Source organism: Aquila chrysaetos, chromosome 15 (assembly GCF_900496995.4).
Source record: "Aquila chrysaetos chrysaetos chromosome 15, bAquChr1.4, whole genome shotgun sequence".
NCBI lineage: Eukaryota > Metazoa > Chordata > Aves > Accipitriformes > Accipitridae > Aquila > Aquila chrysaetos.
Window position 1 is genome coordinate 28,122,186 of NC_044018.1, and position 26,573 is coordinate 28,148,758.

At 48.3% G+C, this 26,573-nt stretch overlaps 2 protein-coding genes across 2 annotated transcripts; both read left to right on the plus strand.

Moving 5' to 3' along the window:
* Positions 1 to 345: 345 nt before the first annotated feature.
* LOC115351057 (keratin, type II cytoskeletal 4-like) lies at positions 346 to 5,708 on the plus strand. Its single transcript, XM_030037365.2, is given in 10 exon segments — positions 346 to 978; positions 1,612 to 1,829; positions 2,829 to 2,889; positions 3,120 to 3,215; positions 3,323 to 3,487; positions 3,715 to 3,840; positions 4,052 to 4,272; positions 4,506 to 4,540; positions 4,642 to 4,822; positions 4,824 to 5,708. Coding segments are annotated over 10 exon segments (1,773 nt in total). The 5' UTR covers positions 346 to 438; the 3' UTR covers positions 4,954 to 5,708.
* A 4,402-nt stretch (positions 5,709 to 10,110) lies between these two features.
* LOC115350946 lies at positions 10,111 to 24,437 on the plus strand. The gene is given in 18 exon segments (XM_030037105.1): positions 10,111 to 10,836; positions 11,498 to 11,712; positions 11,920 to 11,980; positions 12,231 to 12,326; positions 12,503 to 12,667; positions 13,139 to 13,264; positions 13,472 to 13,692; positions 14,099 to 14,133; positions 14,240 to 14,595; positions 19,510 to 20,265; positions 21,044 to 21,258; positions 21,453 to 21,513; positions 21,681 to 21,776; positions 21,913 to 22,077; positions 22,212 to 22,337; positions 22,570 to 22,790; positions 23,088 to 23,122; positions 23,229 to 24,437. Coding segments are annotated over 18 exon segments (3,939 nt in total). The 5' UTR covers positions 10,111 to 10,209; the 3' UTR covers positions 23,591 to 24,437.
* The last annotated feature ends 2,136 nt before the right edge of the window (positions 24,438 to 26,573 follow it).

A 26,573-nucleotide genomic window follows, 5' to 3' on the forward strand; every position in this document is an offset into this window, starting at 1 on the left:
TGATCTAGCTAAAACAAGGGTCTCCCTTGAGGGTGTAATATGTCAAGGAATTTGTAGTGCTTTGTCATTGCCATAAGAGGCTCAGAAAGGCCTGTGATGAGTTTACAGTTGCAGCTAAGGGAATATGATTTGGAGTTGTGCTTCCAACACCAACAATACCTTTGTTTTTCTTAGCTCTCGAGGGAGTGTTTTGAGGCAGGTCATGGTGGTGGCAAAGAGAGGAGGGCATCCTTCCAAGCCCTAAAACAATGAATAGAATAAAAAAAAGAAAGATATCTCCACTCCCCTGCCACCCAACCAACTCCCTGAGCACATAAAAAGGGGCACTCAGCCACTGCACGCACAGAACTCACCTCTTCTTACCTCCCAACCTCCTCCTGCGCGCTGCACCACTTGGCTTTTCTCTCTTCACTCTTTGACTGCTGGGGACCCGTCACCATGTCTCGCCAGTCCTGTGGTATCAGCAAGAGATTCAGCTCCAGCTCCGCTTGCTTCGGAGGGAGGAACAAGGTCGCGTTCAGCTCTGCGTCCCATGGAGGATGCTGGGGAACTGGCAATGCCGGTGGCTTCAGCAGCAGGAGCCTCTATTGCTCAGGAGGGAGTAAAAGTACCTCTCTGGGAGGGTTCGGTGGAGGTGGTGCTGTCTGCAGAGGTTTTGGGGCTGGCGGCCAAAGAGGCTTTGGCTACGGCTGCGGTGCTGGGGCAGGATTTGGTGGTGGCTATGGTGGTGGGGCTGGAGGTGGCTTCAGTGGAGGCTTTGGTGGTGCTTTTGGTGGCTTTGGTGGAGGATTTGATGGCGGGATGGGAGGCCAAGGCTTTTTCCCTTGCCCACCGGGCGGCATCAGGGAAGTGACCATCAACCAGAGCCTGCTGGCCCCACTCAACCTTGAAATCGACCCTGAGATCCAGAAGGTGCGAACACAAGAGCGGGAGGAGATGAAGAAGCTTAACAACAAATTCGCTTCCTTCATTGACAAGGTGAGAATGGCTTCAACCCAGGCCTGGGAGGTGGAGGTCTGAGCTCACCACAGCTTGTGCTGGTTGCAATTACTGGGAGATACCCATCCAATAATATCCAGGGAGCCAGGCGTTGCCTAGACCACCCCAAAGAACCCCTGCAGACAGAGAGATGGTGGCTGGAGAAGTGACTTTCCCAAGGTTATGGAGAAACCCAGGAATAAGAACCTTGCTTCTTAAGACCACAGTCCTGGTGCTAAGCCCTGGGACCAGGTACCTGCATGCAGAGCATCCTCAGAGGAGTCTCTGCTGATGGACTCTGTCCATCTGTGGGCTGAAGAACTTCGCATGTTTTGGCCGATTTTTAGGGAGAAGATGCCAAAGCTATGAAGTTCACTGTGTTTCTCCTGTTTAAGGACTGTGAGACTGAAGAGGGAAGGTGACCCACCTTTGCCCACTCATCCTAGAGCTGTGGTCCCACCTGTCCAGTGGGACCCTGGAGTTATTGTTCACTGGAGATGAGAATAGGCAGGAAGGCTAAACTCATTAAATGGCAAAAAGTTATGGAAAACATGGGGGAAAAAAAAAAATCAATAAAAAGATGCTTTTGGGAATAGCCTGACTCTTTTTCTATCCACCCCTGCACTCATTTAGGTCCGGCTCCTAGAGCAGCAGAACCGAGTCCTGGAGACCAAGTGGAAACTCCTGCAGGAGCAGGGTGGGACAGGGATGGGTGGCAGAAACCTCAACCCCTTTTTTGAAACCTACATCAGCAGGCTGAGGAAGCAGCTGGACAGCCTCTCAAGTGAGAAGCTTCAGCTGGAGTCAGAGCTGAAGAGCTTCCAAGATATGGTGGAAGACTTCAAGACCAAGTATGTTGTTCTCAGTGTAGTCATGGTTGGGCTGTCTGGTGGGGAAAAAATAGAGATTAAAAACTTGCTTTGAGCAGTCAGAAAATGGGAAGCATCATAAGAATTGGCAATATTTCACTTGTTTCAATGATTAGAAAATGTAAAAGGTTTTGGGAAAGTTTTCATCAACTGAGTTTTGACAATAGGCAGTGATTTTTCAAGGTGTTTCTCAATATGTATTGTTGCCTGAGTTACGCTTCTCACTAAAGCAGGATCCTTCACTGTTTGTCTTCCTCGCTTAAGAATCCATGACATTATGATTTAATGAAGTAATTAGATCAGTTGCTAAATCCTACTATAATTTCCTCATGCATTTCCTCATGGATTCCTTCCCATAACATCCTTCATGATTTGAAGCTTAGAGCTTTCTTTGGAAGGATGATGTGGGGTAAAAAAAAAAAAAAAAGATTCTTTTCCTGCTATTATTTATTAGATTAATTTGCTCAGTTGGAAAAGCAAGAACAAAGCCTGGAGAAATGCTTGCGCTGAAGGAGTTGCAAAAATTGGTGGGAAAGCAAGTCTGGGACTCATCAGGATCAACCAGATCCCTTGCTCTACTGAGGCTGCAGGTTGAAAACTGACTTTGTTTTGCAGATCATCTCCACCACTCAACAGTCTGCAGCAATTACCTGCCCTAGTGAGCAGTTGGAAGTGGACCAAGTTGAGGACCTGAAGGTCCTTGGGTCTTGTAGGAGGAGTTGGAGTGGCCACAGCCACCAGGACTCAGTTTAGGCGGAGATAGGATCCCTCTTTGCAGGCTTTCTTCAGCAAGGCATTAGAGATGGCAGGAGCCAGGGCTCGTCTAGAAAGGCAAAGTGCTGTTGCTTGTCCATAAATCTCGCTCATGGCAGGTCTATTTTTGCTGCGTTCATTAGTCTGAGGCCAACAATGTCTAGTTGCCAGCAGCAGCCAGAGCCAAAATAAGCAGACAGATTCAATCTCCCTCATTATAATCAACAGGTATGAAGAAGAAATAAACAAAAGGACAGATGCGGAGAACAATTTTGTGCTCCTAAAAAAGGTAAAGTCCTTTTTTTTTTAAAGTCCTTTTTTTTTTTTTTTAACACAAAGATACATCTTGGTTCAGAGGATGTCTTGCTTCCATCAGCACTAGTTCGTTAGCACCAGACATAAACCAGGACCCCTAGATGTATGCCCCGTAGGGAAAAGGAACACCAAAGGGCTCACAGTTACGTCAGATAAAACGGTGTGTATCAGGCAGAAGGTTTTCACCTCCCATTTCTGCTGCAGGACGTGGATACAGCCTATATGGCCAAGGTGGAACTTCAGGCAAAATTAGATTCTCTGGCAGATGAGATTAACTTCTTGAGGTGTCTTTACGAAGCGGTAAGTGGTCCAGATGCTCTCTGGAGGGGGATGCCAGGATGGAGAAGGGTTGTGATGCTCTAAGGAAATTACAGCAGGGCTAAAGCCAGATCTGGTGTGAATTACAGGAGCTGTCTGAGATGCAGAAGACCGTTTCCGACACCTCTGTGGTTGTCTCTATGGACAATAACCGAAACCTGGACCTGGAGAGCATCATCTCAGAGGTCAAAGCCCAATACGAGGAGATAGCCAACAGGAGCCGAGTGGAGGCTGAGACTTGGTACCGATGCAAGGTGAGTGTGCCACAGGTTGCTTGTGATCACCGATGTCTGAGGAGGTGGAAGAGTTACTGGTGGTAGCTCTGACCGTGCTGAGACCTGGGATATTGCTGGTACTGATCTAGCCAGACTGGAGTTGGTGTGCACATGGTCACCTTGGCTTGGATGGGGCGGTATGGGGAGCCACTGCGAGGAGTCACTCATGGTGGACCTAACGTGCTCCTCTCACTTCTGCCTACCAGTATGAAGAGCTGCAGATTACCGCAGGCAAACATGGAGACAGCCTTAAGGACACAAAGATCGAGATCTCTGAGCTCAACCGCATGATCCAGAGGATACGGGCTGAGATCGAGAGTGTGAAGAAACAGGTAGAGGCTGCGTTTTTTGAGAAATGGGTGTGAGCTCTTGGTAATGCCCTTCAGAGCTTCCCTAAAAGCAAATAGTCTGGTAGCAGTCATTGTAAGCGGGAGGGAACCTGCTGTATTTGTGAATAGCTGAGCCCAAGTGACCTGGGGTCATGGCTTCATCTCCAACTGGCTGCCCCTGCCCCACTCATGACATCCGTGTCTCGCTCTCCAGTGTGAAACTCTGCAGACCTCTATTGCGGATGCCGAGCAGCGCGGGGAGCTGGCCCTCAAGGATGCCAGGGCCAAACTGACTGAGCTGGAGACAGCCCTGCAGAAGGCGAAGCAGGACCTGGCCCAGCAGCTCCGCGAGTACCAGGAGCTCATGAACGTCAAGCTGGCCCTGGACATCGAGATCGCGACCTACAGGAAGCTGCTGGAGGGAGAGGAGTGCAGGTGGGTGGGGATACAGCAGGAGTCTGACTGCATCCTGCTAAATCAATGGGAAGAACGTGGCACATCACTTCTCCTCTACTAAAATATTAATGGTGTTGCCATTAGCCATGGACTACAGTCCTGTAGCTGCTGTTATTTATGCCTATGGTCTGATGGACTAAGTCTGGCTTCATGGAGCTGGACCAGTCCAGATGCTCCGGCTGGAGCTGATGCTCTGTCTCTTTTCCTTGCAGGATGTCTGGAGAGTGTCAGAGCACGGTGAGCATCTGTAAGTAGCGTTCCCACAGGAGCACAGCGGGCTGGGATTGATGCTCCAAAACTTCATGGTGGCATCAGAGGTAACCTTGTGCCTTCTGTTCCTCTCTGCAGCTGTGGTGGGAGGCAGCATGAGCTCTGTGGTAGGTGGATACAGCAGCGGACTGTGCCTTGGAGGAGGAGGAGGAATCGGATTGGGTGCTGGAAGTGGGAGAGGCAGCTGTAACACAGGTGGTGCTGGCTTCTGCTACAGCCTAGGAGGGGGTGGATTTGGCTCCGGGGCAGGATTTGGTGCAGGGGGGGGGATTTGGCTCCGGAGGGGCAGGATTCTGCCCCGTGGGCAGAGAGTGTAAGTCAGTTGTGGTGGGGTCTGGCACCACCCTGAAGAAGAGCCCCAGCTCTGTGTCTGTCAACCAGAGGGTCTAGGAAAGCAAGCTATCTCCCCCATCCCCAGCACCCAAAGGAGAAAGGAAGAAAATTTCATGATGGCCACCACCACCCCTTCATTGCCAAAGTGATGGCCATCTATTTCATTTTAAACCACCACCATCCCTCAGAAACTACATGGAAAAGTAAAATATGGCTATATTCGCCAGCTAATGACTGAGATTCTCAACAGTGTTTGAGAACAGTTTGCTTCCCCAGCGTTCCCCTCGAGACACTGCAAAGCTGCTTGTTACCAGGGTACTGAGGACTCATTTGGAAGCATGACCTGCCCGTTCACTGGAAAGCCCCAAACACGGCTGGGATAACGCTATAAAGCAGCATGGTCCAAGTCAGAGGCATCCCCAGCCGCGGGTGGAGGGGATTGGTCCCTGTGCTGCTCAGAGAACTGGTGTCCTGTGAAGCCTGCAGAAAGGCTTGACTTCTTTCAAGATCTTGTGCTGGATCCAGATGTGGTGCAATTTTAATCGGTGCTACTCATCAGCCAGGGCTCGAACTCCAAAACAAGAATTTCCTAATGGTGACTAGTCCCAGCTGAAGACATTTCTTACCCCGCTGCAGTTTTTTTTTTTTTTATTTCTAAGCAAGATACTGGTGGTGTCACTGTGTTCTTTAGAAGCTGTTGTAAAATGTTTAGTTTTGCTCAGGGTTTACCTTCTCATTGTGATCATGAGAACAATTGTGCTTGTTTGCTTAAGCCTTTCTCCTTTGGCATGTGGCATACCCTAATAAACACTAGAGGCAGTAAGCTTGTGTGGTTTTCTCTCTGACCAAAGAGTTTCGTGTTGCGACAGGACTCCTCTTTTGCTGAGATCTGAAAGTGTTACCCGACTTTCTCTTGCCCTTTGAAGTTTGCATTTAAAGGAACCAAAGCAAATGTGTAGCCCAGTCTCCCATCCTTCTCATCTTCTCTCTCCAAAAATGTGGATGGTTTATAAGTTTGGCAGGAAGGCGAAGGAGGTCTTGCAGGGGTGAGGTGGTTGGGGTGACAAAACTGCTGCGTCAGTCTCAGTGTGATGGTCTGATCCAGCTGAGTCCGTGAAATACCTGGGGTTTTCTTGAATGACATCCATGGGAACGAGCCCACTCCTGGCAGTGTGGCAGGAGAGAAAGAGCCAGTTGGGTTGAACGTGGATGCTTCTCTGTCCTTCTGCTGGGTCTCCTGCGGTGACAGAGGCAGTTGGTCCCGTTAGAGCAAAGCAGACTTTCAGACTCACTTGATGTTAGGAAGCTGTTCCTTTCCCCTTTCTCTTCCTAAGCCCTTTTCTTGCTTGTGTTGGCCAACCTGGGATATTCCCAAGTCCACCTCTGACTGACCACTGCCTCCAAGCACACCACTGGCCTCCAGCCGTGCTTCCCTGTCCTCCAAGGTGGTCCCAATGCTAGGTCCCACATGACTAGCTGGTGCTGTCATGGCAAAGACATTGCACAGCCCTAAGCATTTTTGGAGCATCCTATAAGGGATGGTGTGGAGGAGGGAAGGGTAATCATCACACCTCCAGCTAATTCAGAGCTAATTCCTCAGTATCCATGATGTTGGAGCCAGCCCTGCAGCTTTTACTGTTGTCTGGACTGGCCGGGGATCCATGGGTTGCTTTTAAGGCATCTCCAAAAGGTAACTGAGCCCATGGGAAGAGCAAGATCTCAACCCCCTGTCAAGCCCTGCCTCTCCGCAGAAATAGAATATTTTTGATGACCTGTACATTTAGAACCAAAAACTCCTGGTGTGGTTTGACCTCTTGCTCAGGAGACCTTGAATCACATCCCTGGTCAACCGCAGACTTGCTCTGCGATCCCGATGAGTCATTTCATTTATCCCATGCTCCGTTCCCTGTTTGTAAATGCTTGAGACATAAACGTACCAGCGACTGTGGAATGTCACAATGCTGCCAGCAAAGGCATGTAACTACTTGGATGGGGAGATGGTTTGGGCAACAGTTAAATATTCTGGTGAGTTGTAAAGGGACCTCAGATGGCGTTGAATGAAAAGACATCTACTTCCCTCAGAGTCACCCCAAACTAGCTGCCTCTGTGTAAACTTGCCTCCAGCAAATGACTCCTGACATCAGGGCAGCATGATGAAGAGACAAAAGGCTTCTAGATGTGTACAAATGCTGTAGTTAAAACAAACAGACACCAGAAAGCCCTTGCCTTTTGTTCCTATGATTGCACCAGCAATTAGGGGAAAATTCTCCTGGGCTGGACCGAGATGTGACATAATTTCTGCCTTTTATTGGAGGAGCAAAAACATTTTGCATGGCCTGAAAGAAGTTTCGTTTAATTTCATCATGATTTTCCCCGGTTTAAAAGTCTCTTCTAAAGCACAGTAAAAACACTTAGATGTCAAGTGTTTTATGGGAAGTATGGGAATTAAATGCTTTGCTTTGCTTTTTTCCCAGAAGTTCTCCCTTTCTGTGGTTGAAGACTTTTCCTAAGTTCAGTGCACATTGACTGACAGTGTTGCTGCTGAAATGAGCCTTTTCCTCCAAGTATTCAAGGCCTGAGCAGCTTTTCCTGTATTCCTGCCGGTTTATTTTCATAGAATTATAGAATAGTTTGGGTTGGAAGGGACCTTTAAAGGTCATTTTCCTTCATCAGGGCTTTGGTAGTACAACAATGTTGTTTGAGATCCCTGTAGTCTAAAGCTGCCTATTGCATTTGAACCGGGTGATGATGTTGATATCCAAATCCCAGTTTGATTTCCTAAACTTGGCTGGAGGTGTGGCCATGACTCAACAAGCTTGTTATCTAAACACGGGCGCTCGGGACTCGGAGCGTTGTGCTGACTTAACGCATCTCCTCCCAGTGCGGCTGGGAACACGAAAACTTTCTGATCACGTCGTCCCACCCACAGAAAAAGAAAAAAACAAAAAAACCCCAGAAAAACGTAACCACGTATTTGGTAATGCAGAGGGAGGTATTGTTAAATGTGTGTGCGTCTGTGCATGCGCATATATGTGATTATATCTATAGGAGCTATAAACCCACAGCACTCTCCTGAACCCTGTGGTGTGGCAGGCAGCGGTGGAATGTATTTGACTAATAAATCAGAAGCGGAGCGTGTTCACAACCTGGGTCCGTGGAGAGAGCGCTGCCAGGTCTTGCTTGCAATTTGCCTCTCCTCTAGACGGGAAGGGCTGTTGAGAGATGGCTCTTGCCTTCACCCCAAGAGGGGATCAGATGTTTGTCAAGTCTTTTGGCTCATGGTTGCAGTGGTGTTTGAGGTTGTGCTTCAAAACCTCCCTGCCTGGGCAGCCGTTTGTCCCAACTGTGGCATTTAGGAGACAAAGTCTTGCTGAAGACCAACAAGCCATACGGGACCTCCCCAGCCCACATATTTATTGTCTATAAACCATGCTGTACAACCACCAAAACCCCTGTCCTCCCCATCCCTCCCCCAGTGACTTGTTGTTGTTATATTTTTTTTTTTAGCCCTATCCATCCCCTGATCTGCTTCCCTGTGTGCTCAGGAATCCACGCTGGTGCTGGGGAGGGAGGTGGGACAAGCAGGCTCTGCAGGGACGGCCATGTTTTTCAGTGGAAATGCCAGTTTAGCCGCACGTTACGCCACGGTCCAGGTCCCTAGGCACTTTTGGAAATAGGTGTCTGGGCGATATATTTAGAGGTATTTAAACATCTGAAGATTCCAAGAGTTGCTAGTGTGGATTTTCAAGATGCACTTAATTGCCTGTGTCCTATGGGAACTTCTGAGAACTTTGCTAGACAGCTACCAGCACAGTTAGATGCCTCCATAGTCATAAAGATTTTTGAACGTCAGAATTCCTTAGGTGGCTTTAAAAAGTTGAAAACTAATAAAAAATGAATTTCTCAATTAAAAATTAAAAAATGAGACATTGTTATTTGATAAGCAGGCTTCTGCAAGACAAAAGGATGAATGCGTGATGGGTCATAGCCTTATTACTGCATGTTTAACTCATAAGCTAATCCTTCCTTAGTATGGCATCAAAACCAGAGTATTCTGATCAGCTTCTGCCTTTCTAAAATCTGGTGACTGCTTTCAAATAAGCTTAAAAAGGATACCTACCTGTGTTCTTGAAGGAGGGCTCAACACAGCTTGCAAGTGTGTATGTCTGCCAAAAATATATTTGCATGTAAATACTGAAGTAAGCCAGGCAGCTGAAAAACATGCATTTCCTCAAGTGAAAGTTATTGTGCCCTCTGTTCTCCTCATTTCTGTGTGTCTCTACAAACGAGGTGAGCTCTCCAGCATCCTCTGCTTAGCTAATTGCATGTAAATAGTTACAGGATTTATTATGTGGGCAGCATGATTTTGCATGCCTCCTTCTCTCTGTCTATTCTCAGAGCCATCTGTCCGTCTGTCCACACTTCCCACCGTAGCAGCTGGGTTCCTGATGTCTTCTCTGGCTCTTCTCATGGACCTGAAGCCTTCAGAAAATCCTAAACAGATTTCCCATCTGTGATATTTGTGGCATTTCTTCACTGGTGCTGAGACTATCCTGGCATGAAGACTCCAGGACTCACTTTCAGTAAGAGTTTTGTCCAACAATAAATAAATTTCCAGTGCCAACCATAGCTCCGGTATCTTGTTTCTGGTAAGGTTTTATTTATCGAAAAGACGCAGAGCCTCATCAAAATGCAATTTGCTGAGCCCTGGCTCTAGATTGAGAAACTACTTCTCAAAGCCAAGGGCAATTTTCCATGTAAGAAGACGACTAAGGGTGTAACATAGGTGTGTTTTGGGAATTATGAAAGCCATGCTACAACTTGGCATGAACTACAGCGCTTGCCTGCCATGGGGCTTTGGAGTGAAAGATCAAAATAAAGATAAACATAAGCAGGGAAACAACCACAATGGATGAAAGGTGAAAAAAAATGACTAGTATATCCTAGGGAGGCTGTTACTATACCGCAAAAGCATAAGACTTCTTAGTCATTGAGTGCTACCATTTGGTAGACACAGTTGTATCTTTTTTAATTTTCTCCTGCATTATAGGGTGTGTTTCTGGGTAGGGTCAATGTTTGGCAAATTGAAGATGAAAATCTGTAAACCACACCACGCTGATGAAGACAGTAACTGTCTCCTCCTTCACGCCCATGCAAACCCAGCCCACCTCCAGAAACAGATAAAAGAGAGCATCTACTGCCCTCCAGTCAGAGGGACTGACTTCCCTTCTCTTTGCACTCATCTCCTTGCAGCACAAGTCCATTGATATTTCTTATCTTCTCGATTTTTGACTCTGCTTAGAAGAAACGGCCATGTCTCGGCAGTCTGTCTGCAGAAGCTTTGGAGGCGGGAGTAGAAGGGGCTACAGCTCTTGCTCTGCCATCGGTGGTGGCTTTGGAGGAGGTGGCGGCAGAAGCAGGAGCAGCTACAGCTCATTCTCTATGTCCAGGGGATTTGGAGGTGGCGGACGTTGTGGAGGGTTTAGCAGCAAGAGTCTCCATAACATGGGTGGCAGTGGAAGGATTTCCATGGGTGGATGCTATGGCGGTGGAGGATATGGAGGCAGAATGGGTGGCTTTGGTGGAGGCTATGGAGGAGGACTAGGCAGCTTTGGTGGAGGAATGGGTGGAGGAGGAATGGGTGGCTTTGGAGGAATGGGTGGTTATGGTGGAGGAATGGGTAGTTATGGTGGAGGAATGGGTAGTTATGGTGGAGGAATGGGTGGTGGAGGAATGGGTGGCTTTGGTGGACCAGGCTTTGGCATGCCAGGCTTTGGTGGCCCCGGTAGAGGTGGCCCTGGAATCCAGCCGGTGCAGGTTGACCCAACCCTCCTACAGCCAGTCCATGTTGAGATTGATCCCCAGATCCAGCAAGTCAAAAACCAGGAGAAGGAACAGATCAAGACTCTTAACAACCAATTTGCCTCTTTCATTGATAAGGTGAGAGGGTGGGATTGTGTCTAATTACGGGTCAAAATTGGGAGGAACTTTCCAGTTCTGCAGAAATGTTGTCCTTTTTGAGCTAAATATCAGCAGGCTGAGAAGCTTGAGCAGAGTCTTTTTATTAAGTACTCCTAGGGAAGAGATGAGAATCTCTCATCCATAGGAGATCAAAGCTGTGTCTTCAGGGCTTTAATCTAGCCTGTTGCACCAGGTTCAACTAATAAGTTATTCTTGCAAGCAGGCTCAACGCCTCCAAACTTCTGCAGGTTTCAGGCACAAATTTTCCCTCCTGTACCATTCTCTTTCCAAATACCCTCCCATTTAAGGATTCACTAATATAATTTTTTTCTTGTTGTTTTCAAATATCCAGGCTTTTGAATCTAGACTAGAAATCTAAGACTTCTACACTACCCACGATGGGAATGCACTTGGAGCTGGTGCTATATTTGAAAGCTCCTTTGACTTGAATATGACTTAGAAATGTCCTCCTTTTCCCGATCTTGCAGATTAGGCAAGAACAGAAATTTTAAAAAAAAAGATGTTAACCAGTTCTCTCATTGTTGTGCAAAGGAGAACCTTTTTATGTGATGAAAGAGATGCCTTGGCTGCTGCTGATGTTCCCCATGTGATGGTGGATACTCCATGTGTTGGCTTTCAGGTCCGCTTCCTGGAGCAACAGAACAAGGTCCTGTCCACCAAGTGGGAGCTCCTCCAACAGCAAGGGCCTTCAGGGCCAAGGAAGAACCTCGATGTCATCTTTGAAAATTACATCCAGAACCTGAGGAGGCAGCTGGACTCAATCTTGGCACAGAGGGGACAGCTGGAGTCAGAGCTGCAGAACATGCAGCAATACGTCGAGGATTACAAAACCAAGTAAGTGCAGTGACAGTCTAACCCAGAAAGCAACACAAGCAGCTTGGCAGTTGTTTTTCTTCATGCACACACTTTTTATGGCAATTGTGGACATAGTTTTTTCAGTCTAAGTATTTTATTCTGGTTTTTTTTTTCCTTTTAGTTTGTTTAGTGTGGCCTTAGGCAGGAAAATTCAGGAAACTCAGCTTGTATTTTTACTCTCCATAGGTATGAGGAAGAGATCAACAGGCGCACAACTGCTGAGAATGAGTTTGTGGTGCTTAAGAAGGTGAGTCACATGCACTACAAAGTGATCGCTCGAATAGCAGGCTTCATCTGTGCTTGGAGGGGACTCCCTCTTGAATGGGAATTTGTAGACATTGTAGGATCTGTGGGATGATATTTGAAGTCCCTTGGTTTTAATTTGCATAGTTGAATAACACCATCACAGCTGTTACCCTCAGCACAGACTGTAATTTCCACGATCCTGAAGGATTTCCAAGAGGAAACGAAACTATTCTCTGTGATCTTTCTTTTAGGATGTGGACTGTGCCTACATGACTAAAGTAGAGCTGGAAGCCAAGGTGGGAGCTCTGACTGATGAAATCAACTTCTTGAGGTGTATGTATGAGGAGGTAAGAGCTCCCCCTTCCTCTGGGCTGCCTGGAGTTGCAATGAGGTGTGTGGTGGCCAAAGACACTGAGGTTGGACATGAAGGTCCCATGTGGATTTGGTCTGGAGTGGCTGCCTGGACTTGCTGCTCTTTTCTGCCCTTCTCAGATGGTCAGGCTAACTCATGTCTTGGTTGTAGGAACTGGCTCAGATGCAGACAATCAGCCGGGACCTGTCCGTGGTGGTGTCCATGGACAACAATCGGCACCTGGATCTGGAGAGCATCATTGAGGAGGTCAGGCGTCAGTACGAGCAGATTGCTCAGAGCAGCAGAGCTGAAGCTGAGGCTTGGTACCAGAGCCAGGTGAGTTGGGAAGCAGTTAGGGAACCCTGGGTGATGGCTAGAGTTCGCAGATAATTTATGACAATATGTGAGACATTTCTTCAAGCTAATGGTGCTGGAGCTTGTAGGAGGAAGTCTCAAGAGGAATTGTGTTGCTTTTGAGGGATCTGACTCACTGTTTTCAAGGTTCTCAGAATCTCAATTTGATGCACGGTACAAGCGTCTCAATAAAGATACCCCAAAATGTACCTTAACTAGTAAATGCTTGCCCAAAGTAGCTTTTGAGAAGCCAAGGGATGCTTATTAGTGTCACTAAGATCTATTTCAAAGTTCAAAACCAATAATTGAGTCTCAGAACCATCTTTTACATGGGCATCCATGACCAACATGATAGGTCCTTGTAGCAGCACCTGAGCTATGAAACTGTTGACAAATCTCATCTAGGCATCAGGAATGTTTCACTGAAGGTTTACTTTGTCTTGGTGCCATCAGTACGAACAGCTGCAGAGCACTGCTGGAAGACATGGGGACAGCCTCCGTAACACCAAGATAGAGATCCAAGAGTTGACCAGGAACATCCAGAGGCTGCGGGCTGAGATTGAGAATGTGAAGAAGCAGGTAAGGGTTGGCTACCGTCTCATGGGATGCTGGCATCAGGTTGGATTACAAATGACCACGTGTGGGGCAGAAACGGTTTCTTCAACAACCCCTTGTTTACTTCATGTAGATGTTTCCTTTTTTTCCTTGACTTCTCCACTTGGGGTTTGAGGGCTGATCCTAAGTGACAAAATGAGATTAGAAAAAGTGCCCTTTTGTCTTCCTCAGAACCAGCAGCTGCAGGCAGCTATTGCTGAGGCCGAGGAGCGGGGTGAGATGGCCCTCAAGGATGCTCGGTTAAAACTGGAAGAGCTGGAAAGTGCCCTGAGCAAAGACAAGGAGGAGCTGGCTCGCTTGCTGAAGGAGTACCAGGAGCTGCTGAACATCAAGATTGCGCTGGACGTTGAGATTGCCATGTACAGGAAACTGCTGGAGGGAGAGGAGAACAGGTAAACTCTTGACCTCTGATTTGAGAGGGATGTTATGAACTATGCTGGATGCCTTGAGTTTTGACATTAATGGTGTAATCTCAGACCAGCTCTTTTGGTTAAAATGGGTAGATACGGCAATTTGCACTCTGGGTGATCAGGATCGATAATTGGCATACCATGTTCACTACAGGTGGTATAACTATTTCATTTCTGTTATGTGCAAATTTTTTAATGAACCTCAAATCTGGAGGAACCTCATTGTAAAGAGGAATTGTCAATGACTTCCCGCCTTAAACATTTTAGTAATACCGAAGTTGCTGATAAGGATGAAGCAGGAAAATGTTTTGATAATGAAAATACAGTTCTGAGTTTTTACAATGCCTCTTTTGTTTGGTAATGAAAATTTACCAATTTCCCTTCACAGACTGTGCAATGATGGCATGTCCAACGTCAATGTCTGTAAGTATCTGCATTTGTTTCCTTGAGAAGTAATAGCAGACCATGTCTTTTTGGAGACACAGCCTGCCAGTGGACAGCCTGTATGTAACCTGTGCTTCTCTTCCAGCTGTGGTAGGCAGGACCAGCATCTCTGGAGGCAGAGGAGGCATGGGAGGAGGCTTCGGAGGCGGCAGCGGCATGGGAGGAGGCTTCGGAGGCGGCAGCGGCATGGGAGGAGGCTTCGGAGGCGGCAGCGGCATGGGCGGAGGAATGGGAGGAGGCCTATGTGGAGTAGGAAGCAGCATTGGAGGTGGAAGCATGGGCGGCAGCTGTGGAATGGGAGGAGGAATGTACAGCGGTGGCTTCTCTTCTGGAAGTGGAAGGATGTGCGGCTCCGGAGGTGGCAGCTTCGGCTCTGGTGGGGGATCGTCCTCCATACGGAGATGTGTCACGACCACCTCCGTCAAATCTTCAGGAGTGAGATTCTGAGCCCCCAAGCCAGATTGAAAAAGGAAAGAAGCAGCCCCTATCTTCTCCCGGCAGCAGCCCAACCTCCTTAAATCCAGCTCCGGTGTCCTGCAATGAAATGAACTGTGTCCCTCATGGCCCACCACATACCAGCACATCTACCTGGCTCGGTCCCATCAGGGGAGTCTCGTGGCGATGCCACATCCCGTTAGCAGCCCTGGCAAGCTGCTCGTTAGCCCCAAGCCCAGTGATGAAATAAGCGTCTGAGCAAAGAAAAGTCTCACATGTGGATACCCAGCACGGAGAGCTGATTTACAGGAGGGAACCGCTCTGCCTTTCTTGCTGTGTTGTACATTTCTGGCTGCCTCGTGGCAAATGTGTATAAAACTCCTCTTTCTTCCTCTGTCCTCATGTCCCTTCCTCGATGGCCGTATCCCTGGGGTGCTTCTGCATGCAGTACATCCCGCTGCTTCCATTCACTAGCCTTTGGGGTGAGGGTAGGTGTGGGGCAAGCGGGACTCGTCCCGTGGCAGAGCTGGGGAGGGAGCATCTTCTCGGCATGTGGCCAGAGGGATTAACTGCCCCAGGTTGGAGCACCTGGGCAGCTTTGCTCACCTGGTAGCCCCAGGTGTGCCATAAGCAGGAGCTCTCTCTGGAGCCATGGCTTCCAGTTCCGCTTGTCCTTGCTCTCCATGGTACCTGATAAGACCTCACACACACGTGGACTTTTTCAAAGGAGAACAAAGCTTGCTCTTCAGTGCCTGGTCCCCTGTGACATGGAACGAGATGTACTGTCCCCACCTCCCTTCCTCTTCTGTTTGTGGTATGCCCTACTTCCTTGGGATGTTGCCATTCTCAATAAATTGCAGAGAACTTTCATGATGTCTTTGCGTCATTGCTTTGGAAGCCACTTCTAGGCAAGGTGGTTTCTGCTGTTGGGGAAGCAACTTGGTGGGAAGGTGTGGGTTGTTCTTCTGTTCAACGTGTCGTGACTGTGCTTTGAGGGAGCTGAATGGGTGTGTGAATGGAGCTAGGCAAGTGTCCAAGCATGGGTGATGCCTCTTGACTCGTATCAGTCATTGCAGTGCCTGAAAACACGAGCCATACCTAGAATGGTGGGGTCCTGGACGCTCAGTTCACACAATGTGCAGTAAATGTGAGCAGGCAGGAGCACTGGGAGCCCAAGATGGAGGAATTCAGGAGGCCACTAAATTTTTGGGCAGGTCCTGATATAGCCCCATCCTTGGAACCATGTATAGTCGTTTCCATAGGTGATGGCTTCATTTGTTGTGTCTGGAAACCTCTAGCGCAGAGGGGTCCAGAACCTTCTGAATCAATGAGGAGGCTACAGGCTAACCTGTGCCAATATTTAGGAGTCAGCCTTTATGCAAACTGAGGCACTCAGTGCCCTGTTGCTCGTGCCACATCTTACTGGAGTGCTCTGGTGACATACGAATTGCTGCTGCTCTAGGAAGGGGGTTTTATCAATCTCTCTCTTGGATTTCAATTTTTTAGAGCAGGAGGAACCTGTGTGCAGGGTATGCTGAATCACAAACAAAAAGTTCTGGGATTTATGCAGGAACGCTGACAGTGCATAGTGTCGAAACCAGTAGAGACCCAAACACGTTGATTGATGATGGAAATCGGCAGCAGCAGGGTGGGAGCAGACATCAGATCAGTCTGCTGTTGTCAGTTCATCTGAGTTTCCTGCCTTGGAGTGGACTTTGGTTTGTGGTAGGGGCAGGTGGCAATGGTAGGAGTCTTGTGGGCAGTGGTGGGAGGGCGGGTTTCCAGCTGCCTGGAAGCATGGATATGGATGTTGGCCAAGCACCTACCCCCTGGTGTAGAAGTAGGATGTGGCCAGGCAGGCTGCACAGCTCGGCACCCTACGAGCACCAGGAGTGCTTGAGAACCACTAACTCATCCTCCCCTTCATTCACCAGAAGCGGGAACATAAAGGCCTGGGAAGGCGTGATTCGTCCCAAACCCATGGGCTCAGGTACCCATCAGCTCCCTGAAAAGTCGATTAATTGCCCCAGTGTCTCTTCTTTACGTGGAGAGCGAGAGGGAGAGATTTGGTCTAGCTCAAGGAGGGGGGACTGGGAGAAGAATGCAGGTGTGTTTGATCTGTGCCGTGCTTCAGTTCCTCCACCACAAGAAGAGATCAAAGAGACAGAAACCACTTTCAGTAGTGGTTCAGGAGTCCCACAACAACCTGCTGTGAGCTGCCAGTGTCCCTGTAGCAGGTCAGGAAGCTGCAGACCTAGGAATAGGTCCAGGCAAGGCAGTGGGGAATGGTTACAGGGCTCCTGGAAGAGGGACGTTGACTTGCTTTAGAGCCCAGCAGAAGTGTGTTAGAGCTGGGGAACGTGACTGGGTTTGGCCCAAACAGAAGACGATGAGAAGGCAATGCCTCTGAGATGCTGGGGCTGTGCCAAGAGCACTTTTGGGTTTGGCTTGGGGCAAGAGTCACCTGTTTTCATTCTTAATTTTAAGACTGTGTTTCTTCTCGGCTTTAAAATCTGAAACACGGCTTTGTAGGCATTGTTGTGAGGAGTCATTACAACATCCTCTGCTATGCTCCCTCTTGAGTTTCATGCCAGAATCTCTTTGCTGTGTGAGATCCGAAGCTGCAGCCTGGCTTGGTCTCCATCTACATTTCTGCCGAGTTTACATTTTGCCTGGTGTTGATGATTTTGCTGCATACAACCCTTTGTGTAAGAGATCTGAAGGAACGGCTGGAGCCTAGGCTTGGTATTGAGTCTTACCTGGAGAAGGCTGAAGAGACTCCAGGTTTGGTATAATCTTCACATCTTGTCTGAAGACGTCAGGGTGACTCAATCTGGGCGTCTTATCTGTATGTGCTGAATGTGGTCAGCATCCAGGCATTTGGCTGACTTAACAGATCTTCTCCCTTGTCGTGGAGCCGCCACGTGGGATGTTACAACCAAGTCATGCTGCTTACTGAGAAAGGCAGCTACCATGCGTTTGGCAATCTGGAGAGAGGCCATGGGAAGAGATGACCTGTTTTCTCTAAGCAAAAATGGAGTTACCCTACATCTTCCCGGGACTGCTCACCATGAGCGAGTGCACTGGGCTGTAGAATGAAGTGGAGAACTTAACTCTCTGTCTTGGGGATGACAACTGAGGAATAAGACCCTCTTCATTCAAGCTGCTTTTGAAAGGGGACGTGTCCCCTCCCTGCTGTAGGGATGGCTGCTCATTCTCCAGCTGCAGCCTGTTGCATAGGGCAGGCCACACACATCTGGATTACCCTTGGCCAACCATGACTTGAGTCCCCCTCAAGGTTAATGATCTCCACTGCCCTACGCCTCGTTCTGTGAAGTGAAGAGACTGTGGTGTCCAGCAGCCTCTGTCTCAGTGGCAGTCAATCGCATTTATGTTTCTGATTGCTCTGGTGGCTTTTGAAAGTGATTCTCTGGGCTGGTTGTGTCTGTGGCTGAAGGCTGTTACCTAGTGATACTTTCAAACAACATTTAGTTGCACAAGTCTTGTAGGAGATTCTGAAAATTCCTTATGAATGTATATGTTCATACTTAGGTCTTTTGAATGACTTTAAATTCATGTTCATTTTTGTTTTTAATTATTTGAAGGGCTGTAATGTATATTTTCTCTGTCACTTTTTGTTTACTTGTGCTGGCTATTATCTAGAGATACTGTATATTTCACTCATTAATTTAAACATATATTTGATTGATAATATCCAGACAGATAATACCTTCAGAATGCCTTTAAAATAGTATTTACAGACCTCAGTTTCCTTTTAACCAACACCTATAATCTTGTTTCTTCAGAACACTGCACATCAGTATCATTGTATATTTTCTATCGTAATCTGGAAATTTATGAGTAATTATTTATATGCAATCCAAAAATGAGCTTCTTTATTTCAGAGACATCCTACAGAATACATTTCTAAAATATGTTCCTTTAGCAACAGAATATTTGAAATCAAGAGGATATACTATGCCTTAGAATTTGTAATAGCTCCATTTCTCAACAGTTTTTTCCACTTCAGTTGTCTCATCTTTGGAAATAACCAGGTAAAGAGGAGGTCAGCAACATTCATCTGAGCAGCAAGAACTCCTCACCATCTTGAATTGTTCATCCGTCGTTCTGCTTCTATAGTGCTTCTCTGTCTGTCCCCAATCGTCATCACTGAAGCAGCTGCCCGACATGTCTCTTCGTTCTTCCACAGGTTGTCGTTATCTGTCGCCCTCAGAAGAGCACAGAGATGATTCAAGTTGTCTTCTTCGCTCTGCTCCAGTATCATCCAAGGTCCCAGTTAGTTGTCACAGATTTGGGGAGGTACAGTTGGAGGGAATTTAATCCACAGGTAGAAGACACTCCCATTCAAAGCGACACCATGTGCACTCCAGGGAGATGTTTTTCCTTTCTAGCAGGAGAATATGCTGAGTCTCTTCAAACTTTGGTGTCATGAGTTCATGTTCAAGATTGGGAAACTACTAAAATGCCAAAGGCAATTTTACATATAAAAAGGGGATTTAGGGTGTGTTTAAGGAATTGTGAAAGCTGTATTATAGCTGGGATTTCATCAAAACTTCTCCTTTCAGTGGAGTTTTGATTGGAAAGATTGGTATCTGGAATTATTGGGAACCACTAATGAAGGTTGGAAATCCAATAAGGGGCTACAGAAAAGTGCATTATTGTAAAAGTTGATTCCAAAGATGTCATAAAGATATGAAAGTCCACTTAGTCATTGAGACCGGTTTCAATGTTCTTGTTCTTTTATTCACTTCTATATTGCAGGGTGTGTTTCTAGGCAAGCCCAAATATGGAAAAGCTCAACTGAGAATCTGTCAACAACACCATGCTGATGAGAATAATAAATTGGTTTCCACCTTCACACCCATGCCGTCCCAGCCCATCTCCAGAAGCGGATAAAAGGGAGTGCCTGAAGCTGTGGAGTCAGAGAAGACTGTGCACACTTCTCTCTGCATTCATCCCTCAGCAGCACAGCTCCGTTGGTCTTTCTGCTCTTCTTGATTTTGACTCTGCTTGGAAGAAACAGCCATGTCTCGGCAGTCTGTCTGCAGGAGCTTTGGAGGCGGGAGTAGAAGGGGCTACAGCTCTTGCTCTGCCATCGGTGGTGGCTTTGGAGGAGGTGGCGGCAGAAGCAGGATCAGTTACAGTTCATACTCCTCATCCAGGGGAGGTGGAGGAGGTGGACATTGTGGAGGTTTTAGCAGCAGAAGCCTCCATAACATGGGTGGCAGCAGAAGAATTACTGTGGGTGGATGCTATGGTGGTGGAGGATACGGAGGCAGAATGGGTGGCTTTGGTGGAGGCTATGGAGGAGGAATGGGTGGCTTTGGTGGAGGAATGAGTTGTGGAGGAATGGGTGGTGGAGGAATGGGTGGTGGAGGAATGGGTGGCTTTGGAGGAGGAATGGGTGGTGGAGGAATGGGTGGTGGAGGAATGGGTGGCTTTGGTGGAGGAATGGGTGGTGGAGGAATGGGTGGTGGAGGAATGGGTGGCTTTGGTGGCCCTGGCTTCCCTGGAGGCATCCACCCAGTGCAAGTTGACCCAACCCTCCTGCGGCCAGTCCATGTTGAGATTGACCCCCAAATCCAGCAAGTGAAAAACCAGGAGAAGGAGCAGATTAAGACTCTTAACAATCAGTTTGCCTCCTTCATTGATAAGGTGAGAATTTAGGACTGTGATTATTTGGAGGTGGGCATTTTAAATTATTTTCCTGTGGTGTGGAAAGGGCATTTTTTTCCCTACCAACAAGTACTTGTTAAAGTTTGCAAGACTGATGCCTTACCAGCAAGTTGTTGTTAAGGTCTTATTAAGTAATACTGAACAATAGACAAGGTTTTCATACTAATAGAAGATTAAAGAGAACATCTGCAGGGCATTCTGTAGATTCTTTTGCCTAGTCATCTCTTCAGCCTAATTTCCAGTGATTCAGGGTAAAGTCATCATCATCTATTTAGTTGTCCTAAGAGTTCTCATTACTATGGTTTTCTTTTTGATGAAACATTCTTTTCAAGGGACTGATTCTGTAAACTTCAGAGTGTTAAATACATTTCCAACACTCTTGGTTATTTTCATTTCAAATAGAAACCAAAGAAACACAAAATCCCTTGTAAAGAGAATTTATGTGAGGTTAGATGAAAAAAATCATTATTTACTTGACTTCACTACTGCAAAGATGATACCAATGTCCAAAACTGATGCTATGGAAAATAGAGATGCTGTTTTCTATTGGCAACATCTGTTTGTCCCAAAGTGAGAAGTTCAGAATGACTCAAAATTTAATAATGCTTGTCATGCACTTTAGCAGCTTGGATGTTTGAATGAGCCATAGTTGGGGATTTGGGAAATGATTCCGTTGGCCTCCCAAATAAGCAGGAGGTTTGAGTAGTGTGATGTCTCCCTGGGTGAGTATCTCACACACCCCTTTGTGGGCTTTCAGGTCCGCTTCCTGGAGCAACAGAACAAGGTCCTGTCCACCAAGTGGGAGCTCCTCCAACAGCAGGGGCCTTCAGGGCCAAGGAAGAACCTCGATGTCATCTTTGAAAATTACATCCAGAACCTGAGGAGGAGGTTGGAGTCTCTCCTGGGGCAGAGGGGACAGCTGGAGTCGGAGCTGCAGAACATGCGGCAATACGTGGAGGAGTACAAAACCAAGTAAGTGCAGTGGCAGACTAAGGAAGAAATGAGCACCAAGACAGGAGAGCTAAGCCAGCTTGGAGATTCCCACACTGTCTTCCCTTTGCTGTGGAGCTCTGTAGAAATGGGGCCGAGGTTGCCATGGAGGGAAGGGGGGTTCCACTGGTTGACTGATGAACAGTCCAAGAGACTCGTCTTGTCCCCTTCAACAGGTACGAAGAAGAAATCAACAGGCGCACCGCTGCTGAGAACGAGTTTGTGGTGCTCAAGAAGGTGAGTCACAGAGGGACCAGGAGAGAGGGGGTTTGGGGGGACAGGCTGCAAAGACATTGGAAGGAGGCAGCACCAAGACGGGCAGCTTCCAACAGGAGGCACTGGCTGCCAACGGCTCTTCTGGGATGGGACAAAGCTGTTGTCTATCTGTGTGATCTTTCCTTTAGGATGTGGACTGTGCCTACATGACTAAAGTAGAGCTGGAAGCCAAGGTGGGAGCTCTGACTGATGAAATCAACTTCTTGAGGTGTATGTATGAGGAGGTAAGAGCTCCCCCTTCCTCTGGGCTGCCTGGAGTTGCAATGAGGTGTGTGGTGGCCAAAGACACTGAGGTTGGACATGGAGGTCCCACGTGGATTTAGGCTTGAGAGTCATTTGGGCTGCCTGTCTTGGTTGTAGGAACTGGCTCAGATGCAGACAATCAGCCGGGACCTGTCCGTGGTGGTGTCCATGGACAACAATCGGCACCTGGATCTGGAGAGCATCATTGAGGAGGTCAGGCGTCAGTACGAGCAGATTGCTCAGAACAGCAGAGCTGAAGCTGAGGCTTGGTACCAGAGCCGGGTGAGTTGGGGAGCAGTCAAAGCACCTGGGACGGTCTCTGCTGCTTGATGCCTCCCTTGGCACAGAACAAGGGAACCGCCTGAGTTCTGGATAGGTTGTATCACTGATGGGTGGTTTTGTCTCCATGCCATCAGTATGAAGAGCTGCAGAACACTGCTGGAAGACATGGGGACAGCCTCCGCAACACCAAGATAGAGATCCAAGAGTTGACCAGGAACGTCCAGAGGTTGCGGGCTGAGATTGAGAACGTGAAGAAGCAGGTAGGAGTTGTTCAGCATCTTGTTGGGTAATGGCATCAGGCTGGGTCATGACTGAGCTGGGTGGTGTGCTAAGGATAGCATGAGGGAAACGTAGTCATTGAAATTCAGGTCCTTTGGAGGAGATTGATGGTTCCTGCCTATTTTCCCTCCAGTCTGTGCCCTGAGGGCTGCTCCAGTGATGGGGGGTGTGCAGAAGGGAACTGAGAAAGTGCTTTTCTTTTTTCTTTCACAGAACCAGCAGTTGCAGTCAGCTATTGCCGAGGCCGAGGAGCGGGGTGAGATGGCCCTCAAGGATGCTCGGTTAAAACTGGAAGAGCTGGAAAGTGCCCTGAGCAAAGACAAGGAGGAGCTGGCTCGCTTGCTGAAGGAGTACCAGGAGCTGCTGAACATCAAGATTGCGCTGGACGTTGAGATTGCCATGTACAGGAAACTGCTGGAGGGAGAGGAGAACAGGTACCTCTCTGTCTATCTATTTGACTAAATTCTTGACAGATTATACTATATGTGGGTAAAATCTTTGCATGCACTCTAAAGATAAATTTCGTATCACTCATGCTCTAATTCTTAGCCTTAAGTATATATTCGACATTTCTTATAAGAATGTTAAGTTCAAGGTTGCTCATTTGTTTTAAAGAATAGTTAGGAAATTCAGAAAGAATAGGGTGTATATAACTTGTAAAAAAAGGGAAATTCTCAGCTGAAGAAATGTGCACTTCCCTTGGGATAAACAGGTTGTGTTTTCTTTCACAGACTGTGCAATGATGGCATGTCCAACGTCAATGTCTGTAAGTATCTGCATTTGTTTCCTTGAGAAGTAATAGCAGACCATGTCTTTTTGGAGACACAGCCTGCCAGTGGACAGCCTGTATGTAACCTGTGCTTCTCTTCCAGCTGTGGTAGGCAGGACCAGCATCTCTGGAGGCAGAGGAGGCATGGGAGGAGGCTTCGGAGGCGGCAGCGGCATGGGAGGAGGCTTCGGAGGCGGCAGCGGCATGGGAGGAGGCTTCGGAGGCGGCAGCGGCATGGGCGGAGGAATGGGAGGAGGCCTATGTGGAGTAGGAAGCAGCATTGGAGGTGGAAGCATGGGCGGCAGCTGTGGAATGGGAGGAGGAATGTACAGCGGTGGCTTCTCTTCTGGAAGTGGAAGGATGTGCGGCTCCGGAGGTGGCAGCTTCGGCTCTGGTGGGGGATCGTCCTCCATACGGAGATGTGTCACGACCACCTCCGTCAAATCTTCAGGAGTGAGATTCTGAGCCCCCAAGCCAGATTGAAAAAGGAAAGAAGCAGCCCCTATCTTCTCCCGGCAGCAGCCCAACCTCCTTAAATCCAGCTCCGGTGTCCTGCAATGAAATGAACTGTGTCCCTCATGGCCCACCACATACCAGCACATCTACCTGGCTCGGTCCCATCAGGGGAGTCTCGTGGCGATGCCACATCCCGTTAGCAGCCCTGGCAAGCTGCTCGTTAGCCCCAAGCCCAGTGATGAAATAAGCGTCTGAGCAAAGAAAAGTCTCACATGTGGATACCCAGCACGGAGAGCTGATTTACAGGAGGGAACCGCTCTGCCTTTCTTGCTGTGTTGTACATTTCTGGCTGCCTCGTGGCAAATGTGTATAAAACTCCTCTTTCTTCCTCTGTCCTCATGTCCCTTCCTCGATGGCCGTATCCCTGGGGTGCTTCTGCATGCAGTACATCCCGCTGCTTCCATTCACTAGCCTTTGGGGTGAGGGTAGGTGTGGGGCAAGCGGGACTCGTCCCGTGGCAGAGCTGGGGAGGGAGCATCTTCTCGGCATGTGGCCAGAGGGATTAACTGCCCCAGGTTGGAGCACCTGGGCAGCTTTGCTCACCTGGTAGCCCCAGGTGTGCCATAAGCAGGAGCTCTCTCTGGAGCCATGGCTTCCAGTTCCGCTTGTCCTTGCTCTCCATGGTACCTGATAAGACCTCACACACACGTGGACTTTTTCAAAGGAGAACAAAGCTTGCTCTTCAGTGCCTGGTCCCCTGTGACATGGAACGAGATGTACTGTCCCCACCTCCCTTCCTCTTCTGTTTGTGGTATGCCCTACTTCCTTGGGATGTTGCCATTCTCAATAAATTGCAGAGAACTTTCATGATGTCTTTGCGTCATTGCTTTGGAAGCCACTTCTAGGCAAGGTGGTTTCTGCTGTTGGGGAAGCAACTTGGTGGGAAGGTGTGGGTTGTTCTTCTGTTCAACGTGTCGTGACTGTGCTTTGAGGGAGCTGAATGGGTGTGTGAATGGAGCTAGGCAAGTGTCCAAGCATGGGTGATGCCTCTTGACTCGTATCAGTCATTGCAGTGCCTGAAAACACGAGCCATACCTAGAATGGTGGGGTCCTGGACGCTCAGTTCACACAATGTGCAGTAAATGTGAGCAGGCAGGAGCACTGGGAGCCCAAGATGGAGGAATTCAGGAGGCCACTAAATTTTTGGGCAGGTCCTGATATAGCCCCATCCTTGGAACCATGTATAGTCGTTTCCATAGGTGATGGCTTCATTTGTTGTGTCTGGAAACCTCTAGCGCAGAGGGGTCCAGAACCTTCTGAATCAATGAGGAGGCTACAGGCTAACCTGTGCCAATATTTAGGAGTCAGCCTTTATGCAAACTGAGGCACTCAGTGCCCTGTTGCTCGTGCCACATCTTACTGGAGTGCTCTGGTGACATACGAATTGCTGCTGCTCTAGGAAGGGGGTTTTATCAATCTCTCTCTTGGATTTCAATTTTTTAGAGCAGGAGGAACCTGTGTGCAGGGTATGCTGAATCACAAACAAAAAGTTCTGGGATTTATGCAGGAACGCTGACAGTGCATAGTGTCGAAACCAGTAGAGACCCAAACACGTTGATTGATGATGGAAATCGGCAGCAGCAGGGTGGGAGCAGACATCAGATCAGTCTGCTGTTGTCAGTTCATCTGAGTTTCCTGCCTTGGAGTGGACTTTGGTTTGTGGTAGGGGCAGGTGGCAATGGTAGGAGTCTTGTGGGCAGTGGTGGGAGGGCGGGTTTCCAGCTGCCTGGAAGCATGGATATGGATGTTGGCCAAGCACCTACCCCCTGGTGTAGAAGTAGGATGTGGCCAGGCAGGCTGCACAGCTCGGCACCCTACGAGCACCAGGAGTGCTTGAGAACCACTAACTCATCCTCCCCTTCATTCACCAGAAGCGGGAACATAAAGGCCTGGGAAGGCGTGATTCGTCCCAAACCCATGGGCTCAGGTACCCATCAGCTCCCTGAAAAGTCGATTAATTGCCCCAGTGTCTCTTCTTTACGTGGAGAGCGAGAGGGAGAGATTTGGTCTAGCTCAAGGAGGGGGGACTGGGAGAAGAATGCAGGTGTGTTTGATCTGTGCCGTGCTTCAGTTCCTCCACCACAAGAAGAGATCAAAGAGACAGAAACCACTTTCAGTAGTGGTTCAGGAGTCCCACAACAACCTGCTGTGAGCTGCCAGTGTCCCTGTAGCAGGTCAGGAAGCTGCAGACCTAGGAATAGGTCCAGGCAAGGCAGTGGGGAATGGTTACAGGGCTCCTGGAAGAGGGACGTTGACTTGCTTTAGAGCCCAGCAGAAGTGTGTTAGAGCTGGGGAATGTGACTGGGTTTGGCCCAAACAGAAGACGATGAGAAGGCAATGCCTCTGAGATGCTGGGGCTGTGCCAAGAGCACTTTCGGGTTTGGCTTGGGGCAAGAGTCACCTGTTTTCATTCTTAATTTTAAGACTGTGTTTCTTCTCAGCTTTAAAATCTGAAACACGGCTTTGTAGGCATTGTTGTGAGGAGTCATTGCAACATTCTCCTCTATGCTGCCAGAATCTCTTTGCTGTGTGAGATCCGAAGCTGCAGCCTGGCTTGGTCTCCATCTACATTTTCTGCCGAGTTTACATTTTGCCTGGTGTTGATGATTTTGCTGTGCACAGCTCCTTGCGTAAGAGATCTGAAGGAACAGCCGGCTGGAGCCTAGGCTGTCTATCGAGTTTTACCTGGAGGAGGCTGAAGAGACTCCAGGTTTGGTATAATCTTCACATCTTGTCTGAAGACGTCAGGGTGACTCAATCTGGGCGTCTTATCTGTATGTGCTGAATGTGGTCAGCATCCAGGCATTTGGCTGACTTAACAGATCTTCTCCCTTGTCGTGGAGCCGCCACGTGGGATGTTACAACCAAGTCATGCTGCTTACTGAGAAAGGCAGCTACCATGCGTTTGGCAATCTGGAGAGAGGCCATGGGA